Source organism: Lipotes vexillifer, unplaced genomic scaffold (genome assembly GCF_000442215.2).
Source record: "Lipotes vexillifer unplaced genomic scaffold, Lipotes_vexillifer_v1.1 scaffold182, whole genome shotgun sequence".
NCBI lineage: Eukaryota > Metazoa > Chordata > Mammalia > Artiodactyla > Lipotidae > Lipotes > Lipotes vexillifer.
The window spans coordinates 7,918,405-7,934,980 of NW_006798798.1; the positions used below are offsets into that span (position 1 = coordinate 7,918,405).

At 51.1% G+C, this 16,576-nt stretch overlaps 1 protein-coding gene across 1 annotated transcript in view; it reads left to right on the forward strand.

Moving 5' to 3' along the window:
* SIPA1L3 (signal induced proliferation associated 1 like 3) overlaps nucleotides 1–16,576 on the forward strand; it is a 96,795-nt gene that overhangs the window by 657 nt on the left and 79,562 nt on the right. Inside the window, exons 2-6 of the mRNA XM_007471106.1 lie at nucleotides 1–920; nucleotides 4,751–4,881; nucleotides 13,011–13,199; nucleotides 14,430–14,604; nucleotides 14,705–14,794. The exon at nucleotides 1–920 is cut by the window's left edge and continues 21 nt beyond it. Of these exons, the coding sequence (XP_007471168.1) occupies nucleotides 1–920; nucleotides 4,751–4,881; nucleotides 13,011–13,199; nucleotides 14,430–14,604; nucleotides 14,705–14,794 (1,505 nt within the window). The remainder of the gene's footprint in view (nucleotides 921–4,750; nucleotides 4,882–13,010; nucleotides 13,200–14,429; nucleotides 14,605–14,704; nucleotides 14,795–16,576) is intronic.

Sequence of the window (16,576 nt, forward strand, 5' to 3'; positions counted from 1 at the left end):
GTCCTCCATCGACGTGCAGGGCGTGCCCGAGCAGAGCTTCTTCGACATCCTCAATGAGTTCCGCAGCGAGCAGCCCGAGGCCCGGGGTGCCCCGAGCCTCCCTGGGCTCCTGCGGGCCGATCCCGGCCGACACGTCGCGGGGGGCGGCAGTGGAGCCAAGGGGGACGCCCGCAACGGGCAGCCCGCCAAGGACGGCCTGCTGCCACTGCAGCCCGTGAAGGAGAAGGCCCGGAAGAAGTCCACGCGGGGCCTGGGTGGCGGGGATGCGGTGGACTCGTCCATCTTCCGGAAGCTGCGGAGCAATAAAGCCGAGGGCGAAGCGGCCCGGTGCCCCGGGGAGGCCGAGGACGGCCGGAGCCCCCCGGAGGCCAGCAGGCCGTGGGTCTGCCAGAAGAGCTTTGCCCATTTCGACGTGCAGAGTATGCTGTTCGACCTCAACGAGGCGGCCGCCAACCGGGCGTCCACGGCCCAGCGGCGGAACACGACCACCGGGGCCTCGGCCGCATCGGCCATGGCGTCCCTCACGGCGTCGCGGGCCCACAGCCTCGGCGGCCTGGACCCCGCCTTCACCAGCACGGAGGACTTAAACTGCAAGGAGAACCTGGAGCAGGACCTCGGCGACGACAACAGCAACGACCTGCTGCTCAGCTGCCCGCACTTCCGCAATGAGATCGGCGGTGAGTGCGAGCGCAACGTGAGCTTCTCCCGGGCAGCCGCGGGCTCCACGGGCGGCAGCGGTGGGGGCGGCGGAGAGGGCCGCCCGCCGGAGCCCGCCCTGAGCGCCTACCGCACCAACGCCAGCATCTCGGTGCTGGAGGTGCCCAAGGAACAGCAGAGGACGCAGAGTCGCCCACGGCAGTACAGCATCGAGCACGTGGACCTGGGCGCCCGCTACTACCAGGACTACTTCGTGGGCAAAGGTGAGGTGGGGGCGGACAGGCTGGCAGCACCTGGGCTCTGAGACTGTCACTGCTCATTCATTCGCTGCCGGGCCCTGCCCTGGGCATCGAGGCTGCAGAAAGACGCAAGACCTCCCTCAGAGAGGGGCTGTGAGGATGCAGGGAGTGCAGCCTCATGACACATGGGTAGCACTTTAAAACCCTGAGCTACATGAAACAGTAGATATGCATTAGCTTAGCAAATACGTGCTTGGGTCAGCTATGTGCCAGGGCACTTTCTAGAGCTGGGGGATACAGTATTGACCACCTTGAAACAAAAACCTTGTCTTCCTGATGTCTTAGTGGGGTAAGACAAACAATAAAACTAGATAAATATGTAAACTAAGGTGTGGTGAGTGGCAAGTGCAGTGGAGAAAAGTAAAGCAGGGAAGAGGAAAAGAGTGTCAGTGCTGGGAATGGTCAGGGAGGGCCTCCTAGGTGGGTGCCCTTTGAGTACTGAGGTGAAGGAGGTGAGGGAGGGAGTCTTGTGGAGATTGAGGACAGTGTTCCTGACACGGGAAACAAGTACAATAGTCCTGGAACACTGGAGGGATAGGACGGAGGCCAGTGTTGCTGGGACAGAGTGACTGAGGGAGAGTGGAAGGAGCTGAGACAGGTGACAGGGGCAGATCATGTGGGACTATGTGAGCCACAGTGAGGACTCTAACTTTTACCCTGAGTGAGATGGGGCTGCAGGAAAGTTCTGAGCAGGAGAGGGCCTTGATCTGACTCAGGTATTCTCAGCCTCCCTCTAGGGAACAGGCTGTGGGGGCAGGGGGAGCTGGGAGACCGAGGAGGAGGCTGCTGCAATGGTCCAGGCAGGAGATGATGATGCGCAGGTCTAGGGGAGCCTAGGAGGGGGGACGAAGCTGGCAGGTTCTGGATTCCCTTTGACGGCGGAGCTGTTGATGTTTGGAGGGTGTTAACACAGGCATCACACATGGTTAAGTTCATTGGTGCTGATGAGGCAATCCTAGGAGGCAGCAGAGCATAGTGCAGAGACCACAAACCCAGGCACCCTCGGGGACCAGGCAGGAGACAATAGAGGGAAGCAAACCAGGCAGGGGCTGCACAAAGGGCAGCTCCTGCTCAGCTCCAGCTCACTGTTGTCTTCAGGAAGTATAGACAAGCTCAGTGTTGCCAACCTTTCCAATTTTTCTAGATTCTCCTGAAATTCAGATGTTTTTAACATGGAGTCTCCTATATCAATTCAGAATTGAATTGATATAGTAACAGGCTTAAAACAACATAAAAGTTTATTTGTCTCACATAAAGAAGTCTGGAGATGTGCAGCCCAGGACTGGTATGGTTACTCCTCAGAAACAGTGGAATGCCAGCCTTAGTGCACAGCCTCCAAGCCCTCAGGGTGGTCTCCTGGTCCAAGATGGCTGCTGGAGTTCCAGCCATCACATCCATGTTTCCAGGCAAAGAAAAGGAGGAAAGGATTCGGGCGAAATGGCAAGTCAGCACCCCTACCTTTTTTTTTCTTCAAGTCAGCCCCTTTTAAAGAACATTCTCAGAAGTCCCAGCCAACTGCTTCTGGTTATTGGCCACACCTGTCTGCAAGGCAGGCTGGGAAATGTTAGTTTTTAGGTAGACATAGCCCCTCTCTTTTCTTCCTCCAAGAACAGAGGGTTTCTCTTAAAATGAAAGAAGGGAAGAATAGGTAATGGCTAGGCAGCCAGTACTCCACAGCAAGTAGTTTAAAATTTTTTTTAAAGCAGTATCCTAGTCAAATACAACAAATGTCAACTAGATCGTCCAGAGTACAGTCTCTGGAGGTCCACCAGTGTTGGAGTCCAACAGCCCTGGGTTTGGGATGTCTTTTTCATAGCTTATTAGCTACGTGACACATTTTACCCCTTGGACTCCGTGTCCTCATGTGAGGAGCAGAGATGATTGTAGCAGCATCACATGCCCAGAAACAAAATGACACAGAGACTGAAAATTAAGGGATGAAAAAAGAAGTTCAGACAGTCACTAACCAAGAGAAAACTGGTGAGGTGACATCAGTATCACACAAAATAGATTTCAAGGCTAAAAGCATTTGTTAGAAGAACCAAAAGGGCCATTTCTTATTGACTTTTTAAAAATTTACCAAGAAACTGTAATAGTTGTGAACCTTTGTATACCTGGCAACCTGTTTGAGGGGTATATAAATAAAAAACTAATACAGCGACAGGGAGACATGAACAAATCCACAACCCATGGGAGAAGTTGACAGGGTCACTCTTTGAAATTGATGAATCTAGTAGCCAGAAAGTAAGGCTGAGAGGATTTGAAACCTGGTTTTGCATTTATATTAATTTTCTACCTAACCAACAGAGAACACGTTCTTTTCAACTTGCACGTAGGAATACCTACACGGAAGGACTGTGGTTAGGATCAAATAAGATTGTACATCAAAACAGTTCTTTATCAGGCAGATAGTGAGTACTTATCATGTAGCATTAAAAAGAAGCTTTTCTTTAAAAAATGATTTCTTTGTAGCCCTGGAAACTCATAAATAAGTTAGTCATTGGTCAGTGTTTGTTGATTGCCTATTCTATGCTAAGACCGCAAGGTACTGGATATGCATTGGCGGAAAACAAAACAGATCCTGCAGCTGTTTCAGGAATGAACCAATATCTGTGGAGCACACTTATTCTGTTCTCTGACCAGCTGGGGAGATTGTTGAACCCACTGCAGGTGCTGTTCTTATTGGGACCATTAATTAACACACGTTTGAGCCTTAGATAAGCCTTTGATTCACCAAGAGCATCTCATGAGGATAGGAACCAACATTTAAATATTGAGAGCGCTGGGGTGGGAAGGAATTTCTGGCAGTGCGTAGCTGCTGACTTCATGGACTTAAGACAGACTGCTGGTAGGCATCTACCACAAGCAGGAGATACTTGGGTTATATATCAGTTAGAACTGTTTGCCTGGAAGGATTATAAGACAGCAGCATGTTTTTTTAAAAAGGGGAGACAGCTGTCATTTTGGGGAGAGAACAGGAGACTTCCTCCATGACTTGTTAAAGAATCTGTCACCATAAGGAAAAAGAGAGTAGTGTTTAAGTTTCCTACGTCTATAGAAATAAGGTTAGATAAAGGTGACGCTTGGGGACTGGAATCATGGTCCTTTTGTGACAAACATCATGCCCTGGGGGTAGTACTAGCCAGCACATCTCATGTGCTTACTCTGTGCCCGGCCCTGTGCTGAGTGCTCCATGCTTATTAACCTATTTAGTCCTTACAACCAGCTGAGAGAGGGGTCCATCCTTCCTGATACCGTTGTACTGATGAGAATGCCATCAAGCGACTTGGGCCACACATCTAATGAGTCCAGGGCCCAGATTTCAGCCGGGCAGAAGCCTCTCTAGACCAGAATCTAACCACTTCACGAGGGCTAATTGGCAGCTAAGCTGCTGAACATTTGCAAATATGGGATAATCACAGCGAAGCTAGGTTTATAACATGGCACGCACTGCACTAAGCGTTTTTGGTTCGTAGCCTCATTTCACTCTCACATAGGCTCTATGAATCATGGGTAGCATGAGGGCCTCCCATTTCCCAGATGAGAGCGCTGAGACTCAGGAAATTTCTGTGGGGTATAGTAAGGTGGGCTTTAACCTCTTAACGGTCTCTCCATTGAGTGTGGTCGTGACCAGCCGTGAGGTTTGTGTGACCAGGATCCCAAGAGCCTTCACAAGAGCTCTGCACGGGTTGCACAAGAGCCTTCTCCGGCTGTCCTCTCAGCAGGCCTGCCGTGGGACGTCACCCCTCCTTCCCAGAGAGCTTACTCTGAGCTCACCTGCTCTTCCCTCTCAGAGCATGCCAATTACTTTGGCGTGGACGAGAAGCTGGGACCAGTGGCCGTGAGCATCAAGCGGGAGAAGCTGGAGGACCACAAGGACCACGGGCCTCAGTACCAGTACAGGATCATCTTCCGGACCCGCGAGGTAGGTCCCATTGCTATTGTTATTATTACATAAATCACAGCCACTCACATCTATGAGCCCTTACTCTGTGCCAGGTTGTGTGGGTAAGTGCTTCCCCTGTTTCAACTCGTAATCCTTCCAACAGCCTCAGGAGAACAATCCTGTCAGTCTCCCCATTTTACAGAAGGGAAGACTGAGACTCAGAAACATGTCTGAAATCAGTGACTAAGTGGCCAGGATTGGAATCCAGTGTGTCTGACTGCAGAGCCCAAGATTCTGACATTTGCAAAAGATTAACTGTGATGAGTATAAAAAATAAAGGGAGAGATATAGGGGATTCTTTCAGGATTGTGAGATGCCCTGCAGAGTGGAAAGGAGAATTAAGGCAGCAAGTCTTGGGCAGGGCAGGAATTGGGGAATCTCAGCAGCAGGCACTGCTGTTGATGTTGATCAACTCAAAACAGTCCCAGCCTGCCTACTTTCATTCAGAATAGAGGATCCCATTGTCCTGGCTTGGTCAGAGGTCTTCCCTTGGAATAAATGTCAGCTGTGGCTAGGGAACAAGGCCCGTTGGGGGCACCCTGCTCGATTAGGACTCTTAAGTTGTAAGTGGCAGAAATCTACTTCTGTCTGGTTTAAGCCAGAAATAGAACTCATTGGTTCATGTAACTGCAAATCCAGGGGTAGGAATGGCTTCAGGCATAGCTGGACCCAGGCACTCAAATGATGTCACCAGAACTCTGCCTCCTCATCTCTCCCGCTCAGCTGGCTCTGCTGCTTTTTGCATTGTGAATGTCGTCCTCTCCTGCTACCAACAAGCTCTCTCCATGTCATGGGAAAATGGGGACCGGCTGCTCAAATCTTTTCCATCTTTATACTTTCTCCTCCACGTTCTTATCTGCTGAATCTCTGGGAAGGACTCTGATTGGCTCTGCTTGGATCACAAGCCTGGGCCAGTCACTGTTGTCAGGGATGATAGAGGACTCTGTCTAGATCTAGGACATGTGCTGCACCGGGTCCAGGGGCCACGCTGGGCACTGTGATCGACAGTTCTGTCAGAGCCACCCACAGGTGGTGGTAGGGGGGCGGTTCCTCAGCAAAAGGTGGGGAGCTAGGCCAGTAGAAATGACAGAGACTTCCAAAAGACCTCAAAGGAAGACCTTTTCAGAAAAGGAGCAATCATCATCTGGGAAGGCCCCCCAAATGGATCTCCCTCACCCCTGCATTACCCCATCCCCCTTGGGCCTGGGCTTTTGCACAGACATGGGAGCCCAACAGGCAGGCACTGCCAGGGAGTTTGGATGTGGGGCTGGCCGATCCTGGACCTCATCCAGGCCAGCAGATGCTGCACCGAGGGCCGTAGCCGCATCCCCGCGCGAAGACCTTCCCGCTGAGGGGGAATGAGATGACACAGATGGCAGTGTAGGGGAGGCAGCCCCAAAAACTTTGTGCCCCAGATCACAGGTGGTCACCGGCCCCTGAGTCTCCCCAGCACCCTCCTCCTTCCCTCTCCTCACCTTTGTGGCCAGATGAACACCAGGGCAGAATGTGAGGTGACAGCTCACACTGTATCCAAGTGTTGTATGACATGTGGGGAGCTGCCAGGTGAAACGACAACAGCAATCATATACTAATCAATAATATTACAGCTGCTCTTATACTGCAGATTTATTCAACACTGTGTGTCAGGCATTTTCTACACCGATTATGTATATTCACTCACTTAAACGTCGTGACAGTTCTCTGATGAAGGCACCATAGTCCTCATTTACAAATGATGAAACAGGAGCAGAAAGGTTAAGGGACCTCAGTGAGTGACGGGACGAAGTGTCGGCCCATGCTCCAGCCACCGCTCGGCCACCTCTGGGATTCCACTGACTTGGCTTAGACTACATATCAGACCCATTCAAGAGTTATGAACTCAACTTAATGCCAGCATTTTATGTTATTGGTTTTGTTGTTGTTTTAAATGAAAACAGAATATGTAGAATGATTTTTTTTTTTTTTTAATACCAGACTTTGTACGTACTGAGAGTCGTGAGACTCTAGTGTGGAGATGCTAGGTCAGGGGATAATGTTTTGCTGTGGTTCCTATTCAGTAGGTTGGAAACTGGCTTGGTGCCATTCCTGGCTCGTTCCTGCTTCCATTCACTTCCCACCCCCAGCGCCCACGGACTAGCCTCTGATCCACCCCAGGCTGGGCACAGGGCCTTCGCAGCTCAGCGGCACAGGCCTGGGGTTCATCCGCTCCACGGAGATTCACTCAGCACCACCACCGGCCAGCCCTGTGCTGGGCACTGAGGAAACAGTGTAAATAAGGCAGCAGAGATGCTCATGGGACTGCGTTTTTGCTGGGGAGGCAGACAATACGTAGATACTCTTGTAAATTATACTATGTCATACACGATGACAAGGTGGAATGTAAAGCAAGAAAGAGAGATAAGTGTAGGGGTGGTAAGATTTTTAGACAGGATCGTCAAGGGAGGTGTCACTCGGAAGGGAACATTTGAGTAAAAGACCTGAAGAAGATGAGAGGAGCCATGTGGACATGTGGAAGAGTGTTCCAGACACAGGGAATATCCAATGCAAAGGTCCTGAGGCAGGACCAGGCCTGGCACAGTCACTCAGCAGCTGTGAAACCTTGGACACGTGGCTGCTTCTCTCAGAGCCTCTGTTTCCCCCATGGGAATCCCACTCTCACAGGACCATAGTGTGGGCTTGGTGAGGTTGCCCATATAAAATAGGCAGTGCTGGGCCTGGCACTTGGGGAGAGCCCAGTGAGAATAGCCGTTGGGAGAGGTCTCAGTTTCCTGTCCCCTTGTCACATTCAGTCAGCCCTGTTGACTTTTGGCCCACCGTAAGGTTCATGGCCACAAGCAGGCCTTTCTCTGCCCCTCACACACATGCAGGCCACACGTGTACTCAGTCCTGGCCCCAGCCCCTTGCAGAGCCGCCTATTTGGCGTTAAGGCCTGAGGACCTCGTCATCCTGTCATCTGGAGGTAGGGGCGGTGGCCAACAAGGTTTGCCTTGCCCCTTCCTAAGGCCCTTCCTGCCATGGAGGCAGAGAGTCACATAACCCAAAAGTAGTAATGACAGTAGTAATAAGAATAGCTAACATTTTTAGCACATGTTCCTGCCAGGCACTCTTCCAAGTGTTTTATATGCATTGACCCTTCAGATTCTCTCAGTAGTCCCATGATGTGGGGCCCATTCCCCCCATTCTACAGATGAGGACTCTTGAGGCCTAGGGCTGTCACTCGTGAGGGTCCCCCAGTGACAGAGCCAGAATATGAACCCAGACTGCCTGTGTCCCCAGCCCGTGCTCTTAACCACTCACCACTCCCTGTGGGGTTGAGTTTGTATTCTGGCTCTGGGAACAGACAGCTTGGTGTTCGGTTGGGCTCTGCCACTCACTAGCCTTGTGAGCTTAGGCAGATGGCTTTACCCCTGGATGCCTCAGTTTCTTCATCTGTAAAATAGACTTCGTACTGTTTGTTCCTTGTGTCCTGGAAAGGCGGGAAGGTTCTCCTGGACTGGCATGCACGAGGTGGTATAGCACAAGGCTGCAGGGTAGTGAGTGCTCTGAGCGGTAGATGTTGTGATGACGCTGCTGTCGTGCTGTCACTGTTTCCCGAAAGGTCAGAGGGCCTTTCTGGGGAGTGAAGGTTCAGCTTATGGTCAGAGTTCTGCCCTTCTCCTGTCTACACACACGTCTCGGGCTCCGGTTAACCAAGGCATGGGGGCCAGAGCGAAGGGCCCAGGCTGTTTTCCAAGCCAGCCGGCTGGCCTGCCCCAGATGGCCGCCCCCGGCCGCCAAGCAGACTGAGTGGGCTCACATCTCCCGGCAGATGGGATGGGAGTGTTGGCAGCTCTGAGCCTCCCGCTGGGGCGGGAACAGACTGGAGCTGGGCTTCAGGACCACACGCCGAAACATTAGCCCCACCCACCCTGAGCCTGGACAGGACAAGCTCCAGGGCAGGGCTGCCCTGTTCCTGAGCCCCTTGCCAGCAGAACACAAGGAATGCCAACTAGCCAGGGACTCTCTGGCCCAGCAGGCTCGGTGGGTTCCCTTTGGCCCCAAGTATGAGTTTTTGACAGCCTTAGTTTTGTTAGGGTTAGATTTTTTTTTTTCTTTCTTTATTGAAAAAGTAACAGTTGCTCATTAAGAATTTAAACAGTGTATTTGTATACAAAGTAGAAAAGGAAGAATCTTGTATTAAGTGAAAAAAGCAAGTATAGTAGCGAACCTCATTTGGGACCTCACTTGTGTTCAGTAGGCACCGATGATGGTGTGATGTAATCTCCAAAGCATACTGTTAAGTGGGGGGAAAAACAAACTGTAGCTTCCTATTAAGGTTAAATTTTCTTTAAATTTTTAACTACACATATGGCTTTGTGTAAAAACATTCAACGTGTGTAATGTGATAATGGCTAACACATATATTGAGTGCTCACTGTATGCCAGATACAGTGGTAAAAAAGCACCGTACATGGATTATCTTATTGAATCGTTATAACCCTTTGCGACAGGCACTGTTATTCCCCATTTTATAGATAAGGGAACAGGCACAGAGAAATTGAGCAGCTTGCCCAGAGTCACACAGCTAGAGAAGGGGTAGAGCCGGGATTTGAACCGAGGCAGACTGACGCCCAAGTGACCTCCTAGGAAGAGCTCTTGGAGGGTGGACGCAGCACAGGGGAAGGCAGGGATGCATCTGAGTCGGTAGCTGCTGGAGAACAACGTGTGCTGATGGGAACCTCCTTGTTGATGTGGCCCTGAATCCCTTTCACAGCTCAGTGAGATGATGCCAAATGTCATCAAGGGTCAGAGCACACAGGGTCTCTCAGCCTGAGCTGCGAGTGTAGTTTTGTTTGGTTTTGTTTTAAGGCAAGGGGTTTTTTTTTTTTAATTTTTCTTTTGGCCGTGTCGGGTTTTAGTTGCAGCACGCGGGATGTTCGTTGAGGCATGCAGGATCTTTCATTGTGGCGTGCGGGCTTTTCTCGTCTTTAGTTGTGTGTGGGTTCTAGGGCACGCGGGCTCTGTAGTTGTAGCGCACAGGCTCCAGAGCATGTGGGCTCTGTAGTTTGAGGCAGGCGGGCTCTCATTGAGGCATGCAAGCTCAGTAGTTGTGGCATGTGGGCTTAGTTGCCCCGTGGCATGTGGGATCTTAGTTCCCTGACCAGGGATCGAACCCGCGTCCCCTGCATTGTAAGGCGGATTCTTTACCACTGGACCACCGGGGAAGTCCTGCGAGTGTAGATTTTATTGGGAGAGAGATGGAACGCTGTCAGCAGGTTCTGCACAGAGGAGAGACACCATCTGACTCAAGCTGCTGCAGGAAGAATGGACCTGCGTGGGGTGGTGGCGGCGCAGCTGCAGGGAGACCGGGAAAAGGCTGCTGTCACAGTCCAGGTAGGACATGATGGTGGACAGGACCAGGTGGAGGGCAGAGGTGGCCACACGTTGCAGCCTGCCAGTGCCCTACTTATTATCGCCAGCAGAGAAGGAAAAGCTGGGAGCTTTTCAAGTAGTGGCTTTTGGTCAAGTCTTCAGAGCCAAAAATGTGACGGTAGGCCACCTGTCTCAAGTGTTGGAAGAGAATGAAGATTTCTGGTCCACGCTGTCTCTTGGCCCCAGCAGAGGGCACTGTGGGGCAGTGTCAGCAGGATAGAAAGGCACTGATCCTGTTGGTGCATTCATCGAAATTCACAATCCCAGGGCCACCCAGATTGGCAGGGCAGAGAGCATCCACATCACAGTTTTTCGTGATGTATTTCAAGACCATCCTGCTTATCCTAAAAGAGATTTGTTTATTAATTCCCAAAGCCAGAACTGGGAACTCCCAGCCATGAGATCATTCATTCCTAACACGCATGCCTCTTGCCCAGGTCCTGTTTGGCAGGGTTAGGCTGTATGCTTAGAGGCAGTGTCATGACACGTCATTTTTGCCATCTCTTGCATCTGTTGACTTTTTGGGGTGAGCGTGTTTTTCCAGTTAACACGGATCCTCCCTAGTCTTTAAACCGTAGCCCCAAGTGTATTTTGGATGCTGACAGCAATCCCCTTGGGGCAGGATTTTTTTCCCTGTTCTGCTGCAGACTAAGGAGTCTTCTTGCTGTGGTGCTGGAGCTGCCATGCCTCACCCAGAGCACAGCGGAGTCTGGCGGCCAGCAGCACAGCGTAGATGGAAGCCTGTGCTAGTGATAGTGAGGACGGGAAGCAGCAGGGGCTCTCAGACGGGGCTGGCGGGTTGTAAATTGGTACAGCCACTTGGAAAACCATTTGGCAGTTCAGTAAAATTGAAGATTAACATGCCTGGTGACTCAGCAATTTCTCTCCTAGGTATAAACCCAGACGAAAATGTGCACTAGGAGATGCTTCCGTGAATGTTCCTAACAGCACTGCTCACAGTTGTCAAACGCTGGAAGCAGTTTCCATGCTCATCAGCAGTAGGATGGATTAAATCCATTGGGGTAAAAACGTCAGCCTCTTACTGCAACATGATCGTATCTCACATCCATAGCATTGAGAGAAAGAAGCCAGATAGAAAAGAATACAAACGACATGAGGCTCAGAAGCAGGCAGAAATAAATTATGGTGTGAAAAGTCAGGATAGGGTTGCCATTAGGGAGGTGGGAAGGGGCACGAAAGAGTTTCCGGAGTCTAGTAATGTGTTTCTAGGTATTCACTCTGTGATAATTCCTTGAGCTGTGCTTATATGTGTTGTATACTTTTCTATATATGGATTATATTTCACAGTTAAAAAAAAATTTCAAAGAGAAAAGTCATGAGCTTTGGAGACGTCAGACCTGGGTTGGAATCCTGGTTCAGCCACTTAGCTGTGGTGACCTTGGCTAAGGCACCTAACCTCTTAGAGCTTCAGTTTTCTGATCTGTAAAATGGAGATAGTAAACTCTCCCCTGAACAGACCTGTACCTAGATAGCTGCTATCATTCCTGGAATACAGTGCAGTGAACTATGCCTTCATAAATGTGACTCGTTATTAAGATGTATCTGTTAGAAATTGCTTTGTCTGCAAAGTAACAGAAAACATGACTAACAGTAGCTAAAATGCATACGGGGTTATTTTAATTATCTAACAAGAAGTCCGGGGGTGGGCAGTGGCAGGACATGACTTCTGTGTAATTTTTGTTGTTTTCTCTTTACTTATGATCACAAGATGGCTTCCACAGCTCCAAACATCTTATCCTTATACCAGTGTCCTTAGGAAAAATGGGCAAGTGGAAAGGGGCTTTCCTTTTACCAGGGAAGAAAATCTGCCCTAGACGTCCTCCCCAAGCTGAATTCCATCTCATTGCCTGGAACTAGTCATGTAGCCAACTATAGGAAAAACTTGGAAAGCAACATCTGCGAAAGGGGAATGAGATGGCCATGATTGGCTTGACTCAAGGTTTTCAACCCTGGCTTCACATCAGAGTCACCTGAGTAGTATTAAAAGAGACAGAGAGAGAGAGAGAGTGAGTGTGTGTGTGTAAGTATACAAATATACAAATATAAGTGTGTGTATACATACATATGTGCGTGTATACATACATGTCTGGGCCCCACCACAGACCAGCCGAATCACAACCATTGGTGGTGATTTTATCAGGAAACCAGGTTGAAAACCAGTGTCACAATTCAAGATCCAAGATGGTACCAGTGTCCAGGGCAGGCAGGTGTTTTACATAAGAGCTTATGGTAATAAGTGTACACATAATATTATTTCTGATAATGACAGTAAGAGTGTTTGTTTGAGTGTCTACATTGTGGAGCTTGTTTTATTCATTATACCGCTTATAACCTGACGTAATCCATCTCCTCACCCGCACGTCAGCTCCAGGAAGACAGGGGTCTTTCTTTTTTCATCGTTCATTGAACAAATGGAGGATGTTCCAACCACTGTCTCATTTAGTTCTCCCAACAGTCCCTGGAAGCTGAGGCTCGCAGATAGGCAGTCACTTGATCAAGAACACACAGCCAGGAGGCAGGAGGTTCAAGTTGGTGCAGACCTAGTGCTTTCTGGCCCGAGAGCCCAGGCTACTAACCATCCCACATGTCACTTTGAGAACAGGACACCCTCATGTGCTCTCATCCCTTCCCGAGTCCTGAGAGCCTCCTAACCTTCCCTCCTCTCCCTCGAGCAGCTCACCACCCTGCGTGGCTCCATCCTGGAGGACGCCACACCCACAGCCATGAAGCATGGGACAGGGCGGGGCTTGCCCCTGAAGGACGCCCTGGAGTATGTCATCCCCGAGCTCAACATCCACTGCCTGCGGCTGGCTCTCAACACTCCCAAGGTGACAGAGCAGCTGCTGAAGCTCGACGAGCAAGGGGTGAGCCGGGGGCCAGGGAGGGGGGTTGGGGGGCACTGGGGCAGCAGCCTGCAGCCCCACTCCCAGTACCTCCTTCTGTCTTGGTCACTTGTTTTTTTCTCCAAAGAACAGAAACCCACTCAGGTTAGTTCCAGTAAAAGGAGTGGTCTCCTATCAAATTCTAGGGGTGCCAAGAGCCGGAACGTGACTGGGTCTTAGGAGGGAAATAGTCTAGGAACAAAACAGCCACCAGGTTCCCGTGTGTGTGTGCGTGCTCCCTCTCCCTCACTGCACACTGCCTCCCTCTGCTTCTCTGGCCCTCCCACAGCTCACAGAATTACTGTTAGGATTATAGGCACATGCAGGCCCCAGTTAGCTGACTCTCAGCCCCAGTAGAGCCTCTGACTGGCCCACATTTAGGTCACATGACTGTCGATGGTCCAGTCACCAGTGAACAGAGGAATCAGGGATACATAAAAAAAACATGGAGGACTTCCCTGGTGGCACAATGATAAGAATCTGCCTGCCAACGCAGGGGACACGGGTTCGAGCTCTGGTCCAGGAGGATCCCACATGCCGCGGAGCAACTAAGCCCATGCGCCACAACTACTGAGCCTGCACTGTAGAGCCCTTGAGCCACAACTGCTGAGCCCGCGAGCCACAACTACTGAAGCCCACGCTTCTAGAGCCTGTGCTGTGCAAAGAGAGAAGCCACCGCAGTGAGAAGCCCATGCACCGCAACAAAGAGTAGCTCCCGCTCGCTGCAACTAGAGAAAGCCCGCGCACAGCAACGAAGACCCAACGCACCAAAAATAAATAAATAAAATTAATTAATTAGAAAAAGAAAAAACATGGTTATCAAGGGCTCGCCCCCTAAAAAACAATGTCGACTAGACTGAGTCCTCCAGAATTTCCTTTTGCAGAACCTTAGCCAGGTCCGGTCCACCTACTGTGGGAAGCCGGCCAAGGTCTTTCCCTTGAGAGAATGGTGTCGCCAGCTGCCCTCGGCCCTCATGTAGAAAGCATGAGAATGGCGGCACCAGCACCTTGTTGTGCCTCCCTGGAATGGCAGGGTGGGAGAGGGACAACTGGGACGTGCCCCCATGCCTTTTTTCTTCTCTGGCTGTAGCACTGAATTCCTGTGTGACCCCGGCAGCTCCTTGGGCTCCGCGCCCGAGAGAGCCTGCTTTGTTCCATGCCCCCCTCCATTCTGCCTGGCCTGCCTCCCTGATGCCGCTCTCGCCTCCGCAGCTCTGCCGGAAACACAAAGTGGGCATCCTCTACTGCAAGGCTGGCCAGAGCTCGGAGGAGGAGATGTACAACAACGAGGAGGCCGGGCCGGCCTTTGAGGAGTTCCTCTCCCTCGTTGGAGAGAAGGTCTGCCTGAAGGGCTTCACCAAGTACGCCGCCCAGCTGGACGTCAAGAGTAAGTGGCAGTGGCGGATGGCCTGGCGGGGGGGAGCAGGGTGAGTCCCAACCGCACCCTCATCCCGTGAGCTAAGGCCCAAAGGCCTGGTGATACCCAGGTGAGGACTCTGGGCAGCGGGAGCTCGAGGACTCCGTTGGTGGGAGCGCGGGCAGTGCGGCCACTCTGGACAGCAGTACCTCATATTCTGGTAGAGTCTGAAGACTCATTTGCTTTGTGTGTCAGCCCTTGCGCTCCTAGACACGTCCTCTGAGATCCTGTGCGCATGTGTGCTGGGAGACGTCCTGAGGGGTCATAGCCACAGACACCTGCATGGTGCCCAGTGTGCACAAGGACCCTGGGGAATACAGTGCTCCTGGCCAGTGTCCCCAACTAACAGGCAGGGCTTCCCTGGCCTCACAGCCACCTGGAGGTCACCTGGCTCTGGCACTGGCCAACCAAGGCTTCAGTGACCTCACCTGTCACAGCTTCTCCCCTAGAATGGAAGCCCACAAGAACAGGGATTCCTCGGTCTGTTTTACTGCTGTTTCCCCTGCACCTACAGTTAAATAAAACTGGTGGACCTCACTGCTCAAAAAGGCCAAGGAGTAGGCTTCCAGGGGCGAGTGTGACACCCTGGAGTTACTTGCAGTGCGGTTTGTGGGCTCACTCACGCATCCAGCAAAAACAACCTCCTGGCTTTCCTCCCTGGGCAGGGAGGAGCAGTTCAAGATGATACGAGCAAATATGGGGAACCCAGCCTCATGTGGGGGCTGGGCCTCAAGAACATGGCATGTGACCCAAGAGGGATGAGTTGGAATAAAATAGGCAAAGAGGGAGCAGGAAGTGCGTTCCAGGGAGAAAGAACAGCATGTGCAAAAGCCCTGAGGTCTAAAGGCTGTCGTTCAGGGAATTAATGTGAAGGAGGAAGTGAGGGAGGCAGGCCGGGGGCCTTACCATGCAGGACCTTTAGGGCTAAAGATTAGGGATTTTGGTCTGTTTCCTATGAGAATTTTGAAACTCATAAGAGGCAGCACTGAATACTGTTAAGGAAACACTCTGGAGTCAGATAGCCTGAGTTCCAGTCCAGACGCCACCACTGACTGAAGTGTGCGTGACCTTGGGCAAGTCACTCCCTCCCTGTGCCTCAGTTTCCCCCATAGAGCCCCTAATCAGGTGTTTCTCCCTGGTCATAACTCCCTCCCATTAGAGATGAACAGTATTCTGCCTCTTACGATTATCATTTCCTTCTTTTCGTCATAGTTTTGCCATCTTCACATGCATCTCTAAATAATATAATTCGTTTTGCCTGTTTGACAACATAATGTGAATGGAATCATACGGTTTGTGCTCCTTTGTGTCTGGCCATTGTATTCATGGGATTTGCCCATGTGGTGGCTGTGACTCATTTCTTTTCACGGCCGTGTACTTTTCCACATTATGAACTGTTTATCTATTCCTTGGACTAACATTTGGAGGATACTTGTACCTGTATTCCAGGGCATCTGTGTACAATTTCTCTAGGCTGTGATCCTAGGAGATGAAGTGCTGGGTCATCAATTAAGCCTATCTTCAGGTTCAGTCGATCTTACTAAAGAGTTTTCCAAAGTGGTTGTACCAATTTACACACCTGACCAGCCACACAGAGGGTTCCAGTTGCCCCACATCCCCACCAACCCTTGGCACTGTCAGACTCTTAAATGTTTACCAGCCTGGTGGGTGCTTAATGTATGGTTTCCTTTTTATTTAAATTTACTGGATTTTAAAGGGTGGAGTTAAGTGAAAACATCGAGTTAAAAACTAACACAGGGCTTCCCTGGTGGCGCAGTGGTTGAGAGTCCGCCTGCCGATGCAGGGGGCGCGGGTTCGTGCCCTGGTCCAGGAAGATCCCACATGCCGCGGAGCGGCTGGGCCCGTGAGCCATGGCCGCTGAGCCTGTGTGTCTGGAGCCTGTGCTCCGCAATGGGAGAGGCCGCAACAGGGAGAGGCCCGC